This window comes from Oncorhynchus clarkii, chromosome 4, assembly GCF_045791955.1.
Source record: "Oncorhynchus clarkii lewisi isolate Uvic-CL-2024 chromosome 4, UVic_Ocla_1.0, whole genome shotgun sequence".
NCBI classification, from domain to species: domain Eukaryota; kingdom Metazoa; phylum Chordata; class Actinopteri; order Salmoniformes; family Salmonidae; genus Oncorhynchus; species Oncorhynchus clarkii.
The window spans coordinates 32,308,431-32,330,578 of record NC_092150.1 but is presented as its reverse complement, the minus strand read 5'-3'; the positions used below and the strand labels follow the sequence as shown (position 1 = coordinate 32,330,578).

The following is a 22,148-nucleotide window of genomic DNA, read 5'->3' as shown; positions in this document are numbered from 1 at the left end:
TTGTATGCTAGTACCAGGGGTGAAAGTAGATTTAATTTCTTCCCGGTAGGTGACCTCTTATGTAATCCAAGAATTACATATAGAATCCATAATAATTCAATAGGATCTCTGTGGGCCTAGTTGTAAAGATGTGTCATTTAACTTTTAAAATGTTTGACTTATTTTATCCTCTCGAGGTTTCTTCCTAGGTTCTGGCCTTTCTAGGGTGTTTTATCCTAGCCACCGTGCTTCTACACCTGCAATGCTTACTGTTTGGGGTTTTAGGCTGTGTTTCTGTACAGCCTTTTGTGACATCAGCTGATGTAAGAAGGGCTTTATATTATAAATGTGATTGATTGGGGCATAAACACAACCAGTCAATTCAAAGGACTCCTTTACTAGGCTACCCGCGCACGTCATCCACTCGCAACCTACAGTGACGAATGGAAAGAGGCCTCCGTTACACAAAACACCACAAAGTCTAATGACATTTAGGCGATAGTCATTAGTCCAGAATGTATGCTTCCACTACTATCCATGCACAGCTCAGTGTCGGCCATTCATCTGTACCTTGGCAAAATGTCGTTGTTCTCGTTGAAACACATCGCATTTTGGAGTGCAGGCTATACCACCCGTTTTCAAGTCCATTCGATAATTTTTCATGCCTCTGACATGTGATAGCCTACTGATAAATATTGGTGTAATAGCCAACAGTTTTCTTGATATTTTGTTTGCATTATTGTGATAGGCTCATGATTTACCGGTACGGCATACCCCCACAATTTTTTTCCTGGGACCCCGTACCGGACCGTACCGCCTTACTTTCACCCCTGGCTGGTACTGCTGCTAATGAGCCTTTAAATGTAAAGCTGTAATCATATTCTGATGGATTTGCCACCCTGCTGTTCAAGGGGGGTAGCAGTGACGTTAGCTTTAAATGCAGAGCGTCTTTTCTGCCTCTCCCTCCCTGCTAACCCAAGCCCCTACAGTAACACTACAGCAGATGGAGGGAATATGGTGCTCGGAAGGTTTTACCTCAGAGGTGGTAACAGTGAAGCCACTCATTAACACTGAATTTACCACTTCGTTAGCGACGTAGCTTCCTGTAGAGAGCAGCCAACACTGGATCATGTCAAATCCACTGAGCATACATTGTGGACTACACTACGGTTTATTCCAAATGGCATCCTATTCCTTATAGTGCACTACTTTTGTCCAGAGTCCCTATGGGTACTGGTCAAAAGTAGTGCACTAAATAGGGAATAGGGTGCCATTTGGGATGCAACCCTATGTCTATCAGCTAGGGCTACAACAACCCTGCCTGGACACTTCACATTCTACCAAGCTGTAAAATACATCACCTCGTCTCTTAGTCTCACAGCTTGACTATTACAAGGCTAGGAAGAGTGTTAAATGTTAGAAGATTTTATTCATGTATTTTCACTCTTTTAAGTGGCTTGTTTAAACAGTTGAGTCTCTATTACATTCAGCAATCTGTCCTGACGACTATTGATTTTCTGTTTATATATTTGTGTTTTTTAATAGCTGTGTGTGTGTGTTTTATATCTGTGTGTGTGTGTGTGTGTGTTTGTGTGTGTGCGTGTGTGCGCCTGCATGCATGTGTGCACGTGTGTGTGTGTGTTCATGCGTGTGTTTGTGTGAGACAGACTGATTGTGTAGCCCGACGCATGCCAATTTGTCAGGATTGGAGCAACAACAGCGTCGTGCTGGGACCCGTGTTGGCACCATCACAGAGTGCTAAGACTGAGTATGATCTCATTGGAAGTCTACTTTGTTCCCATGGAAATTGGTCAATTTTAGCAGGCGTCTGGGAGCTTTCGGGGGAGGAACAGGAAGGTTGTATCCCAGAGGTGTGCTCTGGTAATTAAGAGCCCTCACCGGGGTATCTGGGGCTAACAGCAGGGTTTGTTGTGAAGAGAAGTGGCGGACGAGGGTGTGAGGAAAATCATAATGCAGCACCAGAGAGGAGCGCTGAAGTAATGCGGATAAAACTCTCATTGTGTGGAACAGTTGGGGAGAAAGTAGGCAGAGCTGAAACTTAACACTGTGAATAAAATAGTAATTGTTTGGATTTGTTATTCAACGTAGTATTAGCCTGCATTTGATTTTGAAACGATATACAATGTAGTGATATGATAATTGTGGTGGGTTGGGCTGTACATATTTCAATTTGACACATTTTAATAATGCATTTTTCACCGCCTTTAGCTCTCAAAACATGACATAAATTATTGAGCATGTTTAAAGCTGATTTGGTTATTTCTCTCTGTTTCCCTCTTCTCAGAACATACTGGTGAGATGGCTGATATAAAGCCAAATGCACAAGAGAACAAAGAAGGAGATGTGCTGGAACCAGTGTGTGACAGCTCCGGTGCCACTCAGGAGCCATTACAGCGTCACACGTCTTCCCTGAAGAACAATGCTGCAGGTCTGTCAGAGCAGCTGTCTTCTGACGGACTCCCAAACCCTTTAAATGGAGCACAGCCCAGTTCATTTGTACCCAGCAGTGTCCCTGCTGTTCCCCACACAGCCCAAGCAGCCCATTCACTGCCTTCAGGAGCACTTGTTAATGGACCTGGTTCACACCCCGCCTCAGAGGAGAGCTGTGGCCTGAACAAAAACAGCACAATGTCCAACAATGTCCTGGTGGAGGCCCAGGACGCCCAACTACGACAATCTGGGAGGGACACAAGCCCTCAGGTGTTACCACCACCCAGTGAGCTTCAATCAGACGCCCTGAAGAACCCAGCAGGGCTCGTTCTGAAAACACTAACCACCACGCAGCCAGGGGCCAACAACACGTCACCATCAGACTCTGAGGCTAGTGAGGCTGAACTGCCCTACCAGGCCCTCGACACCACCTTGTCAGGCCACAGTCCACAATCGCACCAAACGCCAATTAACCAAATATGGACGGCCGAGGGAGTCGAGGCTAGAGCTAGATCTATATGGGACTTAAACACCACAGAGTCCTCTGAGAGCTCGTCGGACGGTTTTGACGGGACTGATGCACTACACTGGGATTCACAGAAAGAGCTCATACGGGCGTTGTGGAAGAATCGCACAGTTGACAGCAGCTTAGAGACAAACACTGCAGGAGTGGGAGTGATGTCTCAGCTTACCAACCAAAGACAGAGGAAGCGTAAAATACACCTGGTGGGTACGGCAGGCACTCCTGAAAAAGTTTACAGCTGCAGCACAAATCACACCTACAAAAAGTGGCATATTGAAGAGGAGGAGGATGATGAGGATTTTGACATCTCCAACATAAATGAAGATGATTTCTCCTGTAAAAAGTCTGATGTACAATCTTCTGTGAATTCATGTCAAGAGCATCCCAGTGACAGCCCTGTAATCATTAAGAAGCTGATTGTAAGAGCAGATTGCCCGAAGGACAATCACTCCGTCTCCCTCTTTAGTAGAAAACAGCTTAAGACAGAGCAATCCGAACAAGAACCATCATTCTTCCCATGCACAATGTGCAATGTTAATTTCAAGGAGAAAAGGCATTTGCATAGACATGTGATGTATCATTTAGATGGGCAAAATCATCAGGTACGCCACCACGAGAAAGTTCCCCGGCCTTTTATATGCAGGGAGTGTGGGCGTTCGTTCCGCGATCGCAGCTCCCTCCTCAAGCACATGATTATCCACCAGGAGAGACGGGAGAAACTCATGGAGGAGATACAGGGACTCAACAAACTCAGAGACGAAGGCAGGAACGCCAAGCTCCAGTGCCCGCAGTGTGTGTTCGGGACCAATTGCCCCAAGACGTTTGTCCAGTACGCCAAGACACACAACAAGGATAAACGTTATTACCTCTGTGCGGAGTGCAACCACGTGGCATTGACAGAACGGGAGCTTGAAGCACACCTGTACGCAATGCACTGTGACACACTGAAGTCCAAGTACAAGAACGTAATCAAAGATGAGGAGTCAGAGTTTCTTACAGATAACAATGATGAATCCAGTCATGTTCTGTTTCACTGTAAAGTGTGCCATTTCAGCACCCAGAATGAAGATTGCCTTAAAAGGCATTGTGAGCTGATACACCAACAGTCTGATTCTGATGATGAATGTGAAAATCCGCCATTTAAAAAAGCACTTAACCAACCAGATCAATATAGCCTAGCTGACCCGTCCAAAAAAGCAGCAGATTTAAAACTACTGCAGCTAAAGCCAAAGTTCTGTATTAAAAAGCCTGCTTTCTGGAAAAGAGCGGATTTTCGCTTTTGGTCCGGTAGTGTAGCTGACTTTTACATGAGAGAGACAGCAGACACACAGAAGTCTTACAAAGGTCTTACCTCCTCTCAGTTCAAGTGCAGCATTGTCAGCTCAGCAAACAAGCTGTCACCATCCCTGTGGAGGAGTGACAAGCCAAGCAAATTATCTCCTAAACCAACAGAGAAAATAGACGTGACAACAGGTCTCCCTTATGTTGAGGAAGACAATCAACTATACGACCATGTGGTTTCAGGAATCTCCGAAAGGACAAAATATCCCTCAAATGTTGATGTGTTGCTTACATCCAAGATGATTAAACCAGGCCAGATGCTGTATCATAGCTACAACTCTGACAAGAGTCAGGGAGGTAGCAACGACTTGACCGGCAGGAAGTCAGAGGCACAAGCTGTTACCCAAAAGACCCCATCCAAAAGAAAAATGTCCACTCCCTTCCACAACAATGTGGACAAGGTGGTTGATAATGTTTTGCCAAAACTGAACCCAAAATTAAAAGAGACTACCACTCCTGAGGACACAGAGGGAGACAATGATTATGAGGACACGTATGACTTTAGTGCTTACACCAGCGAGGCTACAGCCAACTTCCTGGATAGTAGTGAGAACGAGAGGAACCCCTACGCCCGTAGCTACTTCATACGCAGACAGAGGGGTTCTTCTATCAAAGAGAATCCTGCACCTGCTGCTGACATCGGCCGTTTGGAAAAGAACGCCGTTCAGGTTGACCACCATTTTAATAAGACTGAAGACAAGGACGGGGAGTATGACGGCGATGACATACAGAAGCTTATCATCAAAGAAGAGTGTATAGAAAGCTCAGTGTGTGGCGATTCTCCAGAGTCACCCACCACCACCGGCACACACAACCAGAGTCTCTCCTATGACTATGACTTCTCCCCTTCTTTTGGAACAGAAAGGAAGTCCTGCCCCTACTGTCCTGCTGTGTTTGAGTCTGGGGTGGGCTTATCCAATCACGTGCGAGGGCACCTGTACAGGTTGGGGCTGAGTTATGACGCTCGCCATGTGGTGTCACCTGAGCGGGTAGCCTCACAGGACCGACAGCCACGCGTACGCAGGAAGGTCCCCTCTGTGGTGCGGAGGATCAAAAAAGGTGAGCAAACGTATTGTTTTCTGCACTATTGCATTGTAATAGGGTTAAAGTAATCTGTAATTACACAGTAACTATACTTATTACAGTTTTTTCCCAGTCAAGTGTGTCATGTTATTTTTCTATAGATAGTGGTCAAAGTTACCCCAAAGTTAGCTAGTAATTTACCTAGATTGCTCTGGATAAGAGCGATAAGAGCAATACATGTAAATGTAGATAGTTAAAACGTAACCTTTTTTATGATCTCCATGTTTCAGCTGAGAAGCCGGAGTCTCAGGCGGAGCACACCTGTCCCCTGTGCTGGGGCTGGTTCGACACCAAGACAGGCCTCTCCAACCACGTGAGGGGCCACCTGAAGCGAATAGGGAAGACCAGCACCAGCACCAGTAAGAGTCCAGTGTGTATTCTCAATGAGCTGCTAAAGGACGAGCAGGAACACCAGAACATCCTCCAGATTCTCAACAGGTACTGTAAACATTTCCTCGAAAAAATTACTGTCCACACCTTTAAGGGATGTAATACAATATTCTAACCTATATCATGTATACAGTGTCTTCAGAAAGTATTCATACCCCTTGACTTATTCCACATTTTGTTGTGCCTGAATCCAAAATGTGTTGAATATATTTTTTTCTAACCATCTACACACAATAACCCATCATGGCAAAGTGAATATGTTTTTAAATGTTTTTGCTAATTTATTGAAAAACTACAGACATATCTAATTTATGTAATTTAAGTATTCACACCCCTGAGACAGTACTTTGTAGAATCATATTTGGCAGTGATTACAGCTGTGAGTCTTTATGGTAAGTCTCCACACCTGGATTGTGCATTATTCTTTTCAAAATTCTTCAAGCTCAAATTGGTTGTTGATCATTGCTAGACAGCCATTTTCAGGTCTTGCCATAGATTTTCAAGCAGATTTAAGTCAAAACTGTAACTCGGCCACTCGGGAACATTCACTGTCTTCTTGATAAGCAACTCAAGTGTAGATTTGCCCTGAAAGGTACATTAATCTCCCAGTGTCTGGTGGAAAGCAGACTGAACCAGGTTTTCCTCTACGATTTTGCCTGTGCTTAGTTCCATTCCGGTACTTTTTATCCTGGAAAAACTCCCCAGTCCTAAACAATTACAAGCATACCCATAACATAATGCAGCCACCACTGTTCTTGAAAAAAAATGTGATGTGTGATGTGTTGTGTTGGATTTGCCCCAAACATAACGCTTTGTGTTCAGGACATAAAGTAAATTTCTTTGCCGAATTGTAGTTTCTTTAGTGCCTTATAGCAAACAGGATGTCTGTACAGGCTTACTTCTTTTCACTCTGTGAATTAGGTTACTATTTTGGAGTAATTACAATGTTGTTGATCCATCCTCACGTTACTCCTATCGCAGCTATTAAACTCTGTAACTGTTTTAAAGTCACCATTAGCCTCATGGTGAAATCCCTAAGTGGTTTCATTCCTCTCCGGCAACTGAGTTAGGAAGGACGCCTTTATCTTTGTAGTGACTGGGTGTATTGATACACCATCCAAATTGTAATTAATAGCATCACAATGCTCAAAGGGATATTCAATGTCTGTTTTTTTTTCATGCTCATTAACTCAATGCTTATTAACTCAAGACATTTCAGCTTTTAATTTCGGATGGATTTCTAAAATGTTCTTCAAGCTAAATTCCACTTTGACATTATGGGGTATTGTGTGTAAATCAATGACACAAAATTAGTATAATTTGTATATATACTACATGGCCAAGCACACAACCATGCAATCTCCATAGACACACACTGGCAGTAGAATTGCCAGTACTGAAGAGCTCAGTGACTTTCAATGTGGCACTGTCATAGGTTGCCATCTTTCCAACAAGTCAGTTCGTCAAATTTCTGCCCTGCTAGAGCTGCCCTGGTCAACTGTAAGTGTGGTTATTGTGAGGTGGAAACATCTAGGAGCAACAACGACTCAGCCGCAGAGTGGTAGGCTACACAAGCTCACAGAATGCAATCATAGTGCCTGCCCCAATGCATAGTGCCAACTGTAAAGTTTGGTGGAGGAGTAATAATGGTCTGGGGCTGTTTTTCATGGTTAGGCCCATTAGTTCCAGTAAAGGGAAATCTTAATGTTACAGCATACAATGACATTCAAGACAACTCTGTGCTTCCAACATTGTGGCAATAATTTCGGGAAGGCCCTTTCCTGTTTCAACATGACAATGCCCCCGTCCACAACATGAGGTCCACACAGAAATGATTTGTCGAGATCGGTGTATAAGAACTTGACTGGTCTGCTCAGGTTCCTCACCTCAACCCCTTTGAACTCCTTTGGGATGAATTGGAATGTTGACTGCGAGCCAGGCATAAACACGCATCATCAGAGCCGGACCTCACTAATACTCTTGTGGCTGAATGGAAGCAAGTCCCCACAGCAATGTTCCAACATCTAGTGGAAAGCCTTCCCAGAAGAGTGGAGGATATTGTAGCAGCAAAAGGGGTGTCTTCCGCATTTATTAATGCCCAAGATTTTGGAATGAGATGTTCGATGAGTAGGGTGTCTGCTTAATTTTGGTCATGTAGTTTGTATATATATGTATATATACAGTGCCTTCGGAAAGTATTCAGACCCCTTGACTTTTTCCACGTTTTGTTACGTTACAGCCTTATTCTAAAATGTATTAAGTAAAAAGAAAATATGAGACTCGATATTGACCTCAGGTGCATCCTGTTTCCATTGGTCATCCTTGAGATGTTTCTACAACTTGATTGGAGTCTACCTGTAGTAAATTCAATTGATTGGACATGATTTGGAAAGGCATACACCTTTCTATATAAGGTCCCACAGTTGACAGTGCATGTCAGAGCAAAAACCAAGCCACAAGGTCGAAGGAATTGTCCGTAGAGCTTCGAGACAGGATTGTGTCTAGACACTGTTTTGGGGAAGGGGACCAAAACATGTCTGCAGCATTGAAGATTCCCAAGAACACAGTGGTCTCCAACATTCTTAAATGGAAGAAGTTTGGAACCACCAAGACTCTTCCTCAAGCTTGCCGCCCAACCAAACTGAGCAATCGGGGGAGAAGGGCCTTGGTCAGGAAGGTGACCAAGAACCTGATGGTCACTCTGACAGAGCTCCAGAGTTCCTCTGTGGAGATGGGAGAACCTTCCAAACGGTCAACCATCTCTGCAGCACTCCACCAATCAGGCCTTTATGGTAGAGTGGCCAAATGGAAGCCACTCCTCAGTAAAAGGCACATGACAGGCCGCTTGGAGTTTGCCAAAAGAAGAATAGGCCGTCATTGAAAATAAGAATTTGTTCTTAATTGACTTGCCTAGTTAAATAAAGGTAAAATAAAAAAATAAAAATAGATTTAAGATTCTTCAAAGTAGCCACCCTTTGCCTTGATGACAGCTTTATACACTCTTGGCATTCTCTCAACCAGCTCATGAAATTAAAATGTAATTAGAGGAATTAATTTCATTTGAGCCAATCAGTTGTGTTGTGACAAGGTATGGTTGGTATACAAAAGATAGCCCTATTTGGTAAAAGACCAAGTCCATATGATGACAGAAACAGATCAAATAGACAGAGAAACAACAGTCCATCATTTCTTTAAGACATGAAAGTCGGTCAATGCGGAACATTTCTAGATCTTTGAATGCTGCTTCAAGTTCAGTTGCAAAAACCATCAAGCACTATGATGAAACTGGCTCTCATGAGGACCGCCACAGTAAAAGAAGACCCAGATTTACCTCTGTTGCAGAGGATACGTTCATTAGAGTTATCATGCTCAGAAATTGCAGCCCAAGTAAATGTTTCACAGGGTTCAAGTAACAGATACATCTCAACATCAACTGTTCAGAGGAGACTACGTGAATCAGGCCTTCATGGTCAAATTGCTGCAAAGAAACAGCTACCAAAGGACACCAATAAGAAGAAGAGACTTGCTTGGGCCAAGAAACACGAGCAATGGACATTAGACCGGTGGATATCTGTCTTTTGGTCTGATGAGTCTAAATTTGAGATTTTTGGTTCCAACTGCTGTGTCTTTTTGAGACGCAGAGTAGGTGAACGTATGATCTCTGCATGTGTGGTTCCCACCGCGAAGCATGGAGGAGGTGGTGTATTATTAGACCAAGAAGGAGAGTGATGGAGTGTTGCATCAGATGACCTGGCCTCCATAATCACCTGACTTCATTCCAATTGAGATGGTTTGGGTTGAGTTGGACCGCAGAGTGAAGGAAAAGCAGCCAATAAGTGCTCAGAAAATGCGGGAACTCCTTCAAGATTGTTGGAAAAGCATTACAGGTGAAGCTGGTTGAGAGAATGCCAAGAATGTGCAAAGCTGTCGTCAAGGCAAAGAATCTAAAATCTCTTTTGTTTTGTTTAACACTTTTTTGCTTACTACATGATTCCATATGCGTTATTTAATTGTTTTGATGTCTTCACTATTATTCTACAATGTGGAAAACTGTAACAATAAAGAAAAACCCTTGAATGAGTAGGTGTGTCCAAACCTTTGACTGGTACTGTAGATAGGATTTCTTTTTTTGAATTTGTCTTAATTTGTATTTATTTTTCATTATGGCTATTTTTATTTTATTGTACTTTTTCATGTATCTCTCTGGCTATATCATTGTTGTGTTTTATTTGAAACCTGAACAGGAAGCAGTTAATCTCTCGACCAATCATCTCCCAGAAGTTCATTGGCAGCGACGGGCTCTTCCTAACACCGATGGGGATCCCAGTGAAGATCCAACATGGCTGCCAGCTGGGCCAGAATGGCACTCCCACTCCATGGGATCCCAGTGCAAATACACCCAGGCAGGAGGGAGTTGAGAGAGAGGATTTCTTTCCTAAGAGGAAGAGTATAGAGGTACTGTTGTTGTGCTGTATTGGTACCATGCTATTTTATATATATATAAATAAAAAAAGTAAAAGTTAAATGTATATGCTACCATTCAAAAGTTTGGAGTCACTTAGAAAAGTCCTTGTTTTTGAAAGAAAAGCACATGTTTTGTGCATTAAAATAACATAAAATTTATCAGAAATACAGTGTCGACATTGTTAATGTTCTAAATGATTATTGAAGCTGGAAATGGCAGATTTTTAATGGAATATCTATGTAGGCGCACAGAGGCCAATTATCAGCAACCATCACTCCTGTGTTCCACATTGTGTTAGCTAATCCAAGTTTATAATTTTAAAAGGCTAATTGATCATTAGAAAACCATTTTGCAATTATGTTAGCACAGCTGAAAAAGTTTTCAGTTTTCAGCTGTGCTAACATAATTGCAAAAGGGTTTTCTAATAATCAGTGGTTGAAAAACAAGTTTTAATGACTCCAACCAAGTGTATGTAAACTTCCGACTTCAACTAATATATATATATATATATATATATATATATATATTACTCTTTATCGTTGGGAAGGGCTCATAAGCAAGCATTTCACGGTAAAGTCTACACCAGTTGTATTCGGCGCATGTGACAAATACGATTTGATTTGCTTATGTTCAATATCTTTATTTTATTTGACTCTGTAAGTGTCTTTGGGTATCTTGAAAGGTGCAAGTAAAATGTATTATGTATTATTATTATTACAGATAGGAGGTGTCATTGAACCTTCCCGGAGCACTTTAGGCAAGCTTTTGAGGAAGAGGAAGTTGGACAAGGATGATGCGGATAAGAACCACTTTACTGTGACCAAAGAGAGGGTTGAGGGGAGACAGAACCAACAGGCCAGCAACCTGGAAACACACTGGGCCCATGGTAAAGAAGCCTCACAAATCATTTCTATACACATCAGAATATCAGCATTTTAGAGTACTGTCAGAACTGAAAAAGACATTGAGATTGTACAATTTCAAAATTGGTGACATCATGGTAAAGTTGAAAAGGTATTTTACATGTCGCCCCCCCCCCCAAAAAAAAAAAAAAAACATTATTTTATTGTGATGAGACTGAACAGTGTTTAAAACAACCCAGTTAACCAAAATGTGCAATTTTTCTGTTTTTCTGCCAAATAACGTAGTTAAAAACTATAAAGTTACAAACTGCAGTTACTTTGTCTGCCAAGTATATTTTATTTGATGGTAATTATTATTGTAGTGCAACAAGGCCCCCCTTTGTGATGGCAAAACATATATGACATATGATCAGTCTGTTTCAACTAGAATCAAATAAGACAAGAAATCCAGGTAAGGCAGATAGATGACGGATAGAAGTGACAGACACAGCTTTATTAGCTAAACTGTGTCGGCGGTCTGTTCTTTTCACAGCGTTCTATCTTCATTCATAAGATTGATCAGTTTAGTCCTTTGCAGATAAGTATGATTCTTTTAGGTGTTCTTCGGAATAGTTTTATAGAGTGCGATGATACAGATGAAGATAATATGTGACTTGTGCACACCAATTACAGTGTTAGCTTGCTTTAATGAAACACAAACTTGTCTTGTTCCACAGCTGTTTTGTATGTTTTACTAACTCTACAGCTTTTCATTACTTACAGGAGCCCATGTTAAATCACAACATGTCAATCAAATGGACTTGGATAAATAAAAAAAGAAACATGAAAAAAAGAAAAGTTCACAGTCAATTTAATTATTTTAACGCACACAAAAAATAATGAATGTCACCAAAGGGGCCACGTTCTTTTGATGTGGCTCTGGAAGCACATCAGCTGTGTTTACACAACTTTGTTTAATGTCTGTCCAAATAAGAGTTCCCGTCCTTTTTGCAGAATGATTAATAAAGATTTTAAATCGGATAGCAATTTTTTGGGGGTCTGTCAGAATTCTAGTGATTGCCCGTTTTGTGACTGACAGTGTTGAATGTCATAGTTACTTTTTACATTATAGCTGAAACCTTGAAGGTAGAATAGACTGAGTCACACATTTGGTTTTAACCATCTAACAATGGCTTCTACACCATATCGCTGTAATCAGTGTTATGTTAAATGGAGATTTAACACACATTTTTGCAAACAAATTGTTGCAAACAATTTGCTGGTAATTTAAATAACCTTTAGTAGCTTGTCATGGTTAAAAAAACACCTCTGTAGCAGATGTTTTTTCACCTATTAGGTGTGAAATGAATGGGAAGCTGTCGCTATTGTTTTCACACAACTGCCAGTAGCTTCAGGACAGCCTGCATAGAAAGTCGGTGTGGGCTTGTTACCCAATCAAATCTGTTTTAACAGGTGTTCGAAGAGACCTTTCATAATCTAACGCTTTTACGATTTAACATGCTCTAGATGTAGCCTGCAGTGCCATGCCAAACCATTGTAATTAATGTGCAATATTGACACAATCAGCACAGTACGAATTTCTTGTCATAGCCAAAATAACATTTTAAAGCCCCAAATTGTTCCAAACCCTGCGTAAATCTTCTGCTACAGGTGAAAATAGGCACCCTGGAGTCCTTAGATTGTGATAAACATTACTCTCAACAACACGTCTCCAACTGCTAAGTGCAAAACAGATCTTTAAAATATGAAAACAGATGGAGGGAGAGGTGATGGCACTCAGGGAATAGCAGTTTTACTTCATGTTCATCTATGTGCTCTGTAGTCATATTTCTTATATTTCTTCAGATTCTTCCCTTAAAGTCACCTCAACTCACCTCCAGATTTCATTTCTCAAAGACGCTTATCAAAGACCCTGAAACCCAAGCAGCAATTAATTCAGATGTAATGCGTGTAGAAGTTGAACTATTTTAAAAAGTGGGCAGCATCCAAACAAAGTGTCTCTAATGGAAGGTAACTGTTAATGAAGTTAAAAACAAACAGAGCATGGTTATCCGGAGGCATTTTGATTCGATGCTACACTCTTGACACTTGTTCAAAGATGTTCTCCTTGCAAGAAAAGTGTTGTCAATGAGCTTCTGGAACATGTTTAAAGTTTTGAACTCAACTTCTGTGTGCTTTGCTTTCTTTTGATTTTTCTCTCTTTCAATGTCTCTCTCACTTTCCAGAGAGAAATGCATCTAATAAGAAGATTTGTATTCACTGTAACACAACATTTCCCAGTGCTGTTAGCCTGTCCAATCATCTTCGCGCTTACGCACGCAGGAAGAGGGTTGCCATGTTAGAAGGAACAAGTAAGTTCACTAAGCCTGGTCACAAAAGTCAAGAACATAAAGGCACCTTTCTGAAATGACAGTGTACCTTATTGAACAGTGTACCTTATTGAACATGTACAGAACATTGCATCCCAAATGGTGCCCTATTCCCTATATAGTGCATTCGGAAAATATTCAGATCCCTTGACTTTTTCTACATTTTGTTACATTACAGCCTTATTCCAAAATGGATTACTTTTTTTTTCCCTCATCAATTTACACACAATACACCATGATGACAAAGCAAAAACAGGTTTTTAGAAATGTCACATTTACATAAGTATTAAGACCCTTTACTCAGTACTTTGTTGAAGCACCTTTGGCAGCGATTACTGCCTCGAGTCTTCTTGGGTATGATGCTACAAGCTTGGCACACCAGTGTTTGGCGAGTTTCTCCCATTCTTCTCTGCAGATCCTCTCAAGCTCTGTCAGATTTTCAGGTCTCTCTAGAGATGTCCGATCGGATTCAAGTCTGGGCTCTGGCTAGGCCACTCAAGGCCATTCAGAGACTTGTCCCGAAAGCCAGATCTGCGTTGTCTTGGCTGTGTGCTTAGGGTCGTTCTCCTGTTGGAAGGTGAACCTTTGCCCCAGTCTGAGGTCCTGAGTGCTCTGGAGCAGGTTTTCATCAAGGATCTCTCTGTACTTTGCTCCGTTCATCTTTCCCTCGATCCTTATTACTCTCCCAGTCCCTGCAGCTGAAAAACAGAGAATCTTGTTTGTCATGGTCTGAGAGCCCTTTAAGTGCCTTTTGGCAAACTCTAAGCGGGCTGTCATGTGGCTTTTACTGAGGAGTGGCTTCCATCTGACCACTCTACCATAAAGGCCTGATTGGTGGAGTGCTGCAGAGATGGTTGTCATTCCGGAAGGTTCTCCCATCTCCACAGAGGAACTCTGGACCTCTGTCAGAGTGACCATCGGGTTCTCAGTCACCTCCCTGACCAAGGCCCTTCTCCCCCGATTGCTTAGTTTGGCCGGGTGGCAAGCTCTAGGAAAAGTCTTGGTGGTTCTAAACTTCTTCCATTGAATAATGATGGAGGCCACTGTGTTCTTGGGAACCTTCAATGCTGCAGAAATGTTTTGGTACCCTTCCCCCAGATCTGTGCCTCAACATAATCGCGTCTCTGATCTATACGAACAATTCCTTCGACCTCATGGCTTGGATTTGCTCTGACATGCATTGTCAACAGTGGGACCTTAAATAGACAGGTGTGTGCCTTTCCAAATCATCTCCAATCATTTGAATTGACCACAAGTGGACTCCAATCAATTTGTAGAAATATCTCAAGGATGATCAATGGAAACAGGATGCACCTGAGCTCAATTTCGAGTCTCATAGCAAAGGGTCTGAATACTTATGTAAATAAGGTATTTCTGTTTTTTATTTTTGTATACATTTGCAAAAATATATGGGGTATTGGTATTGTGTATAGATTTGATGAGGATGATTTTTTTTTTTTTATAATTAAAAAAAACATTTTAAAATAAGGCTATAACGTAACAAAATGCGGAAAAGTCCAAGGGTTCTGAATACTTTCCGAATGTACAGTACTGTATAGTGCACTACTTTTGACCAGGGCCCCCATTGTGACACAGCCTGTGACTCTCTCTGTCCTGGTGTCAGTCTGCTAAGTTGCATAGAGTTGTTTATAGTAAGTTGGTCTGTACTGACTTGGTCTGTAATGAGATGATTTGTGTCTTTCAGCCTATTCCTGTATACTGAAGAAGCCTAGGTTGAGGGCTGGACCAAAGAACACCCTGTTCTCAGCTCTCCCATGTGCTGTTGAGGAGATGTATAGACTCACCTGCAGGTATGTAGGACCACAACAAGCTTCTCTGTCCCCTCCCTGTTTTTATTTGCGTATTGATTTGTTGTGCATTCCACCCTGTGGCCACAAGGCACAAAGACATTACGGATTGCTCCTTTAATATTGTGAAATGGTCATGCTTCGGTTCTAAAATATATTGTACACCTGTACAGGAAAATGTTATTGCCACTTCAGATGCTTAATAGTATCCATATGTATGCTAACATAACATAACCTAGCCTAACTTAACTCTCTCTCTCCTATGCAGATTCTGTGACCTCGTCTTCCAGGGTCCTCTGTCCATCCAGGAGGATTGGCTCAGGCATTTACAGAGGCACCTCATGCACACCAGTGTCCCTCGCACAGGAGCTGGCATGGTGGAGGTCCTGCGACTACACAAAGAGACGCCCTCCTTGCCCCCCCAGGAGCACCCCTCTCGGGAGCACCCAACATCCAATGAGCCCCCCACGGCTCATGAGCCCCAGACGCACCATGAGCACTCCTGCTTGGAACACCCCTCTCCTCATGATCACCCCTTGCCCCAGCAGGAGCCCCCCTTGCCCAACAAGCACCCCGAAACCCACAAGCACCCTGAGCTCCATGATGAGCATCCCTTGCACCATGCACACCCCTCGTCCAATGAGCACCCAAGCCTGGAGCAGCACACGGCCACGTCCTTTCCAGAGCTTCTTCCAGTGGCGTCCTGAACTAGAGGGTTGTTTACACATTTTCACTTTATATCTTTATCCTCTACATGTAAATATGGATAGATACATAGAAATATAGATAGATAGAACCATTCTAAAGCTATATGTTTTTCTTAATATGCACAATACCAGCCCTTCCCTCTATTTTATAAGACCTGTCTCTATACTGTATATGATGGATCTTGTTACTTATATGTACAGAAACAAAGACTTGTGCTTGAGATGCAAAAATGCCAACAATCGCTGAAGCTAGAACAGTAGTCAGTTCAGAACCTTGTATCTCAACTTTTCTAACCGAACGTTTGCACTCTGTAACCGCTTCTACTTTCCTATGTTTAGGTGAAGTTTTACCTCCAGGTAATCTTGCCATCTTGCAACAGGTACACATGTTAAATGTGTCTTCTTGCTTCCTTCTTTGCACTGTTTAGCAGCCAGTCAGAACGTTGAACCCATTACCAAATGAGACAACTGACACCTCAGCATTGTGTAAATGATAAATGCTTTGTCCGTTACCTTTAACTGTGGCCTATAGAAGCCATAATCTGAATACAGGGTCAATCATAAACAGTACCAGTCAAAAGTTTGGAGACACCTACTCATTCCAGCGCTATTATTTTCTTTTTACTATTTTCAACATATTTTCAACAACATGTAGAATAATAGTAAAGACATCAAAACTATGAAATAACACAATAGCCACCCTTTGTCTTGATCACAGCTTTGCACATTCTTCTCTAAACCAGCTTCATGAGGTAGTCACCTGGAATGCATTTCAATTAACAGGTGTGCCTTGTTAAAAGTTAATTTGTGGAATTTCTTTCCTTCTTAATGCGTTTGAGCCAATCAGTTGTGTGGTGACAAGGTAGGGGGTATACAGAAGATATCCCTATTTGGTAAAAGACCAAGTCCATATTATGGCAAGAACAACTCAAATAAGTAAAGAGAAACGACAGTCCATCATTACTTTAAGACATGAAGGTCAGTCAATTTGGAAAATGTCAAGAACTTTGAATGTTTCTTCAACTGCAGTCGCAAAAACCATCAAGCGCTATGATGAAACTGTCTCTCATGAGGACCACTACAGGAAAGGAAGACCCAGAGTTACCTCTGCTGCAGAGGATAAGTTCATTAGAGTTACCAGCCTCAGAAATTGCAGCCCAAATAAATGTTTCACAGAGTTCAAGTAACAGACACATCTCAAAATCAACAGTTCAGAGACTCAGGCCTTCATGGTCAAATTGCTGCAAAGAAACCACTACTAAAGGACACCAATAAGAAGAAGAGACTTTCTTGGGCCAAGAAACAAGAGCAATGTACATTAGACCGGTGGAAATCTGTCCTTTGGTCTGATGAGTCCAAATTTGAGATTTTTGGTACCAACCGCCATGTCTTTGTGAGACGCAGAGTAGGTGAACTGATGATCTCCGCGTGGTTGTGTAAGGGCTATTTGACCAAGAAGGAGAGTGATGGAGTGCTGTATCAGACCTTATCCTCCCCTTAATTGGTTTGGGATGAGTTGGACCGCAGAGTGAAGGAAAAGCAGCCAACAAGTGCTCAGCATATGTGGGAACTCCTTCAAGACTTTTGGAAAAGCATTCCAGGTGAAGCTGATTGAGATAATGCCAAGTGTGTGCAAAGCTGTCATCAAGGTAAAGGGTGGCAACTTGTGTGGTGGCAAAAAGTGTTTAACACTTTTTTGGTTATTACATGATTCCATGTGTGTTATTTCATCATTTTGATGTCCAGTATTATTCTACATTGTAGAAATAGTGAAAATAATGAAACATGAACGAGTTTTATGTGTCCAAATGTTTGACTGGTACTTTATATCAAAAATGATATGTATTGCTAGAACTGTCCATACTGTATGAATGGACACAATATCTGCTTTCTCCCTAACTGTCATGTTAATTATTTCCTATTTGTCTTGTTCTGATGTAATTGGAATTGCGATATGTTCTCATTTTATGTTAATCAAGAAAAGAAAACATGTTTTCTCGTGATTTATCTATAAGACTATAATATAGTGTATTTCCTGAAATATTCAACACGTTTGAACTTTGTGTCACTGGATTCTTGTAGTGTAAGCTGAGTAGCTCATCAATATCATGCAATATACACATTTACCTCAAAAGTGGTTTTATGGAGAAGGAGGTGCTTCAATCCACTGCTTGTTAGTTGGTTTGACTATCAACCTTTGCCAATTTGCTAACTTTGCCAAATAAACATGCAGAAGCAGTGGATTGAGGCTAGTTTTTTTTTCAATAACATTTAGAGGTAAGACAAAAGATGAAGAAAGGCTGAGATAGTGGTGAATTATTGGTTTAAGGCGTTTATTAGTCCTAGTTAATGAAGCACATTGTTCTGTACTGTTCTTTGATGATTCAACACCGCCAAGCACTATTTCTAATATTATTATGGATAACTTACCTATCCCTTCTGAAATGGATTTCACAGTCCAATAAAAAGACTAGGAGCTTTTTAATCCAAGTCAAGTTACAACGTAAATCACATTTCCATGGTGCTGAAACTTCCAGTTAGATATTGTATTATGCTAAGTAAAATACACAAGTTTAATGTTTTATTCATCTAGACAACACTAGGGAATGTCTGAGAGATGTGAATGTACTGTAATAATGTCTGGTTGGTTTAACATCATACTTCATGTTGGATGATTAAAGAAAGCAGGCTCTATATACCATGTATTCGTTCAGCTTTCTGTGGTAAATATATCAAGAACTTTCTGAAATAAAATACTGAAATTAAATAGTTAAATTGGCCTTTTTACTTTTTTTATTTTATTTTTACAATTATTCGTTTCTCACCCCCTACAAGTCCTGGTAACTCGATCTATAACATTGTGGCTGTACAAAATAAATATACACTGATTTTATATAACCCGTCATTCTCGCCTTTTTGTTTTGAGCTTTTGTAAGTATGTTTGGTTGGTGGGACCATAGAGTTCCTATTAAATTTCACCAATGAAAAAGTAGTGCACTATATAGGGAATAAGGTGCCGTTTGACACGCACACGACTTCTGCTAGAAACCCAACCCATGGCACAGGGGGCCGACCCTGCAGTTTATCCTGGTCCGTATTTAAAACAGGATGATCAAAGCTGTACAAACCAATTGTCATCATGTTTCTCCGGAGGGGATTCTCAAGTACATTAATGCTCCTTCTCAGGGAAATAATTGTGCCACTCTGTGACTTCATTAGGTCTCCTGGCTGTTTCAAAAAAGATGTTCTCTGCGGAGGTTGGGAGCCACGTCATGGGGCAGACACCGTCCCAAAGGGCACCATGAATAAAAACCAAAGAGAGATTATAATGAGATTGAGCCAGCCATGACCAGGAGTGGGGGTTTTATTATTTCACTGGCAGCCCGGAGAGAGAGCGAGAGAGAGACATAAAGAAATGTGTTACATGTTAGATGCCACGCTGGCCATCTGCAGTAGTGGTCCAGTGGTAGCTAGTAGTAGACCAAAGCATGGTTATTATTAGGGCCTGAGAATCAAAGACACCCCTCTCTGGAGATTACTTCTCTATTAAAACTGTATATAAACGCCTGATTCCCCTGTACCACATGGAGTAGAGAGAGAGAGGGGCTAGCTGCATTTAACCAGAACCAGTGAATAGTAATGAGTTAGCGTGGTAAAATGAGAGAAGAGCAACAGCATTTGCCTTGAATCATCACAGTATTTTATTTGTTCATTTTAGTCTCTCCAGAAAGTATAAGCAACGAGAAAAGTTGTTTCATTTTAATAGGAGAGCCTTAGGAGGTAATTAAAAAAAAAACTGGCACATTAGGAGTGTCTGTGATACTGTGTGATACTGCAGTAGGGGAGACTAAAGGGAAGCTCCCTGCCACTCTAAGAAGGTTAGTTCCTATTAGTTAAATAACGGTTAAATAAAAAATCCCCAAATTGTGTGTGTTAAGGTGTTTCAGGTGGACCAGTAGACCACGTCTACGTCACAACTGGCTCCCCACTGAGCACAGATGTCAATTCAACATCTATTCCACGTTGGTTCAATGTAATTTCATTTAAATTACATGGAAACAATGTTGATTCAACCAGTGTGGGCAGAGTGGGGCCCTATTACCTATAAAGTGCACTAACTCTGACCAGAGCCGGAGCCCTAGGGGTGTAGGGAATAGGGAGTCATTTGAGAAGCACCTATCACTGCACCATGAGAAACTGGGTGATTGACTGATGGCACTTATCTGTCGGCCTGGCTTTTTTCCCCCACCTTATCCTCTGTGGCAGCAGCGGAGATCCAGAGTTCAAATCCATTGATCACGTCCTTCTTTCTCTTTCTGTTCTGGCTGGTTATTCTGAAGTGCCAACCCGGGAACTGCTGTCCGACGCTTCCTGTACAAAAAAAGGAATGAAAAATCAATAGGTTTCCATTATCTGTTTGGGCAGTGTCACTAGCCTGTCAATGATCCCGTTACCGGGGCGGTACAGGGGTGAGGCGGCTGGGCGAGGAGCCCCCACTCCATGTCTGTGTCCACAATGGCAACCTATTCCAAATTCCAATGGTCCAAAAGTAGTGCACTATATAGGGAATAGGATGCCATTTGGGATGCTTCCCATTTGCTGCTCTGCTGACAAGAGGAATAAGTTGGAATTTCTGGGAACACAGATTTGCACTTCAAGCGGTCGTCCGTGGAGGCCGGGAGTGAGAGATCACCACACGGGCAAGGGGGCAAGCTGATGGGGGGTGGGGCAGTGAAGGGGGATATGAGTGAGGATGGAGGGGTGATGGTGGGGTAGTCAGGGAGGGAGGAGGGACAGGATGGGCAGTGAGGGTGGAAGGGGTTGGATTCCCAGCCTGTCTGCCTCAGCCACTGTCATCTGTCTGTTTGTCTGTGTCTGACTGTCTCGTTTCCACACCACTCACGCTTTTATCCTCCCTTTAATAATTTACGTCTGGATACACCAAAGGAAAGGAAACCCAGGTGCACTGATTGTGGCTGAAGGAAATTCATCAACTCCATTGACCCTGGTGTCCTCAGTGGCATCAATAGGCCTGGGCTTCCAGAGCTCCAGCCCCTGATGTTTTTGGTCTAGCCTCAAACCTTTTGATGGTAAAATAAATGATAAATAATTATAATAATAATAATATATACACTACTGGTCAAAAGTTTAAGAACACCTACTCATTCAAGGGTTTTTCTTTATTTTGGCTATTTTCTACATTTTAGAAAAATAGTGAAGACATCAAAACTATGAAATAACGCATGTAGTAACCAAAAAGTGTTAAACAAATCAAAATATATTTTATATTTGAGACTCTTCAAAGTAGCCCCCCTTTGCTTTGACGACATCTTTGCACACTCTTGCCATTCTCTCAACCAGCTTCATGAGGTAGTCACCTGCAATGCATTTCAATTAACAGGTGTGCCTTGTTAAAAGTGCATTTGTGGAATGTCTTTCCTTCTTAATGAGTTTGAGCCAAGCAGTTGTGTTGAGACAAGGTAGGGGGGTATACAGACGATAGCCCTATTTGGTAAAAGACCAAGTCCATATTACGGCAAGAATAGCTCAAATAAGAAAAGAGAAATGACAGTCCATCATTACTTTAAGATATGAAGGTCAATCAATTTCAAGAACTTTGAAAGTTTCTTCAAGTGCATTCGCCAAAACCGTCAAACGCTATGATGAAACTGGCTCTCATGAGGACCACTACATGAAAGGAAGACCCAGAGATACCTCTGCTGCAGAGGATACGTTCATTATAGTTTCCAGCCTCAGAAATTGCAGCCCAAATAAAGTCTTCACAGATTTCAAATAACAGACACATCTCAACATCAACTGTTCAGAGGACACTTCGCGAATCAGACCTTCATGGTCAAATTATTGCAAAGAAACCACTACTAAAGGACACAAATAATAAGAAGAGACTTGCTTGGGCCAAGAAACACAAGCAAAGGACATTAGACCGGTGGAAATGTGTCCTTTGGTCTGATGAGTCCAAATTTTTGATTTTTGGTTGCAACCGCTGTCTCTTTGTGAGACGCAGAGTAAGTGAATGGATGATCTCTGCATGTGTATTTCCCCCCGTAAAGCATGGAGGAGGAGGTGTTATGGTGTGGGGGTGCTTTGCCTGGGACACTGTCTGTGATTTATTTAGAATTCAAGGCACACTTAACCAGCATGGCTACCA

At 41.8% G+C, this 22,148-nt stretch overlaps 1 protein-coding gene across 2 annotated transcripts in view; it reads left to right on the top strand.

Annotated features, from left to right (window-relative positions):
• LOC139406728 (zinc finger protein 644-like) overlaps positions 1-18,874 on the top strand; it is a 44,203-nt gene extending 25,329 nt beyond the window's left edge. For both annotated transcript variants that reach the window (XM_071149698.1, XM_071149699.1), the window contains exons 3-9: positions 2,285-5,353; positions 5,608-5,815; positions 10,012-10,222; positions 10,953-11,118; positions 13,321-13,446; positions 15,170-15,275; positions 15,541-18,874. In XM_071149698.1, coding sequence (XP_071005799.1) covers positions 2,299-5,353; positions 5,608-5,815; positions 10,012-10,222; positions 10,953-11,118; positions 13,321-13,446; positions 15,170-15,275; positions 15,541-15,979 — 4,311 coding nt within the window. In that variant the 5' untranslated portion in view covers positions 2,285-2,298 and the 3' untranslated portion in view covers positions 15,980-18,874. The remainder of the gene's footprint in view (positions 1-2,284; positions 5,354-5,607; positions 5,816-10,011; positions 10,223-10,952; positions 11,119-13,320; positions 13,447-15,169; positions 15,276-15,540) is intronic.
• Positions 18,875-22,148: the final 3,274 nt, after the last annotated feature.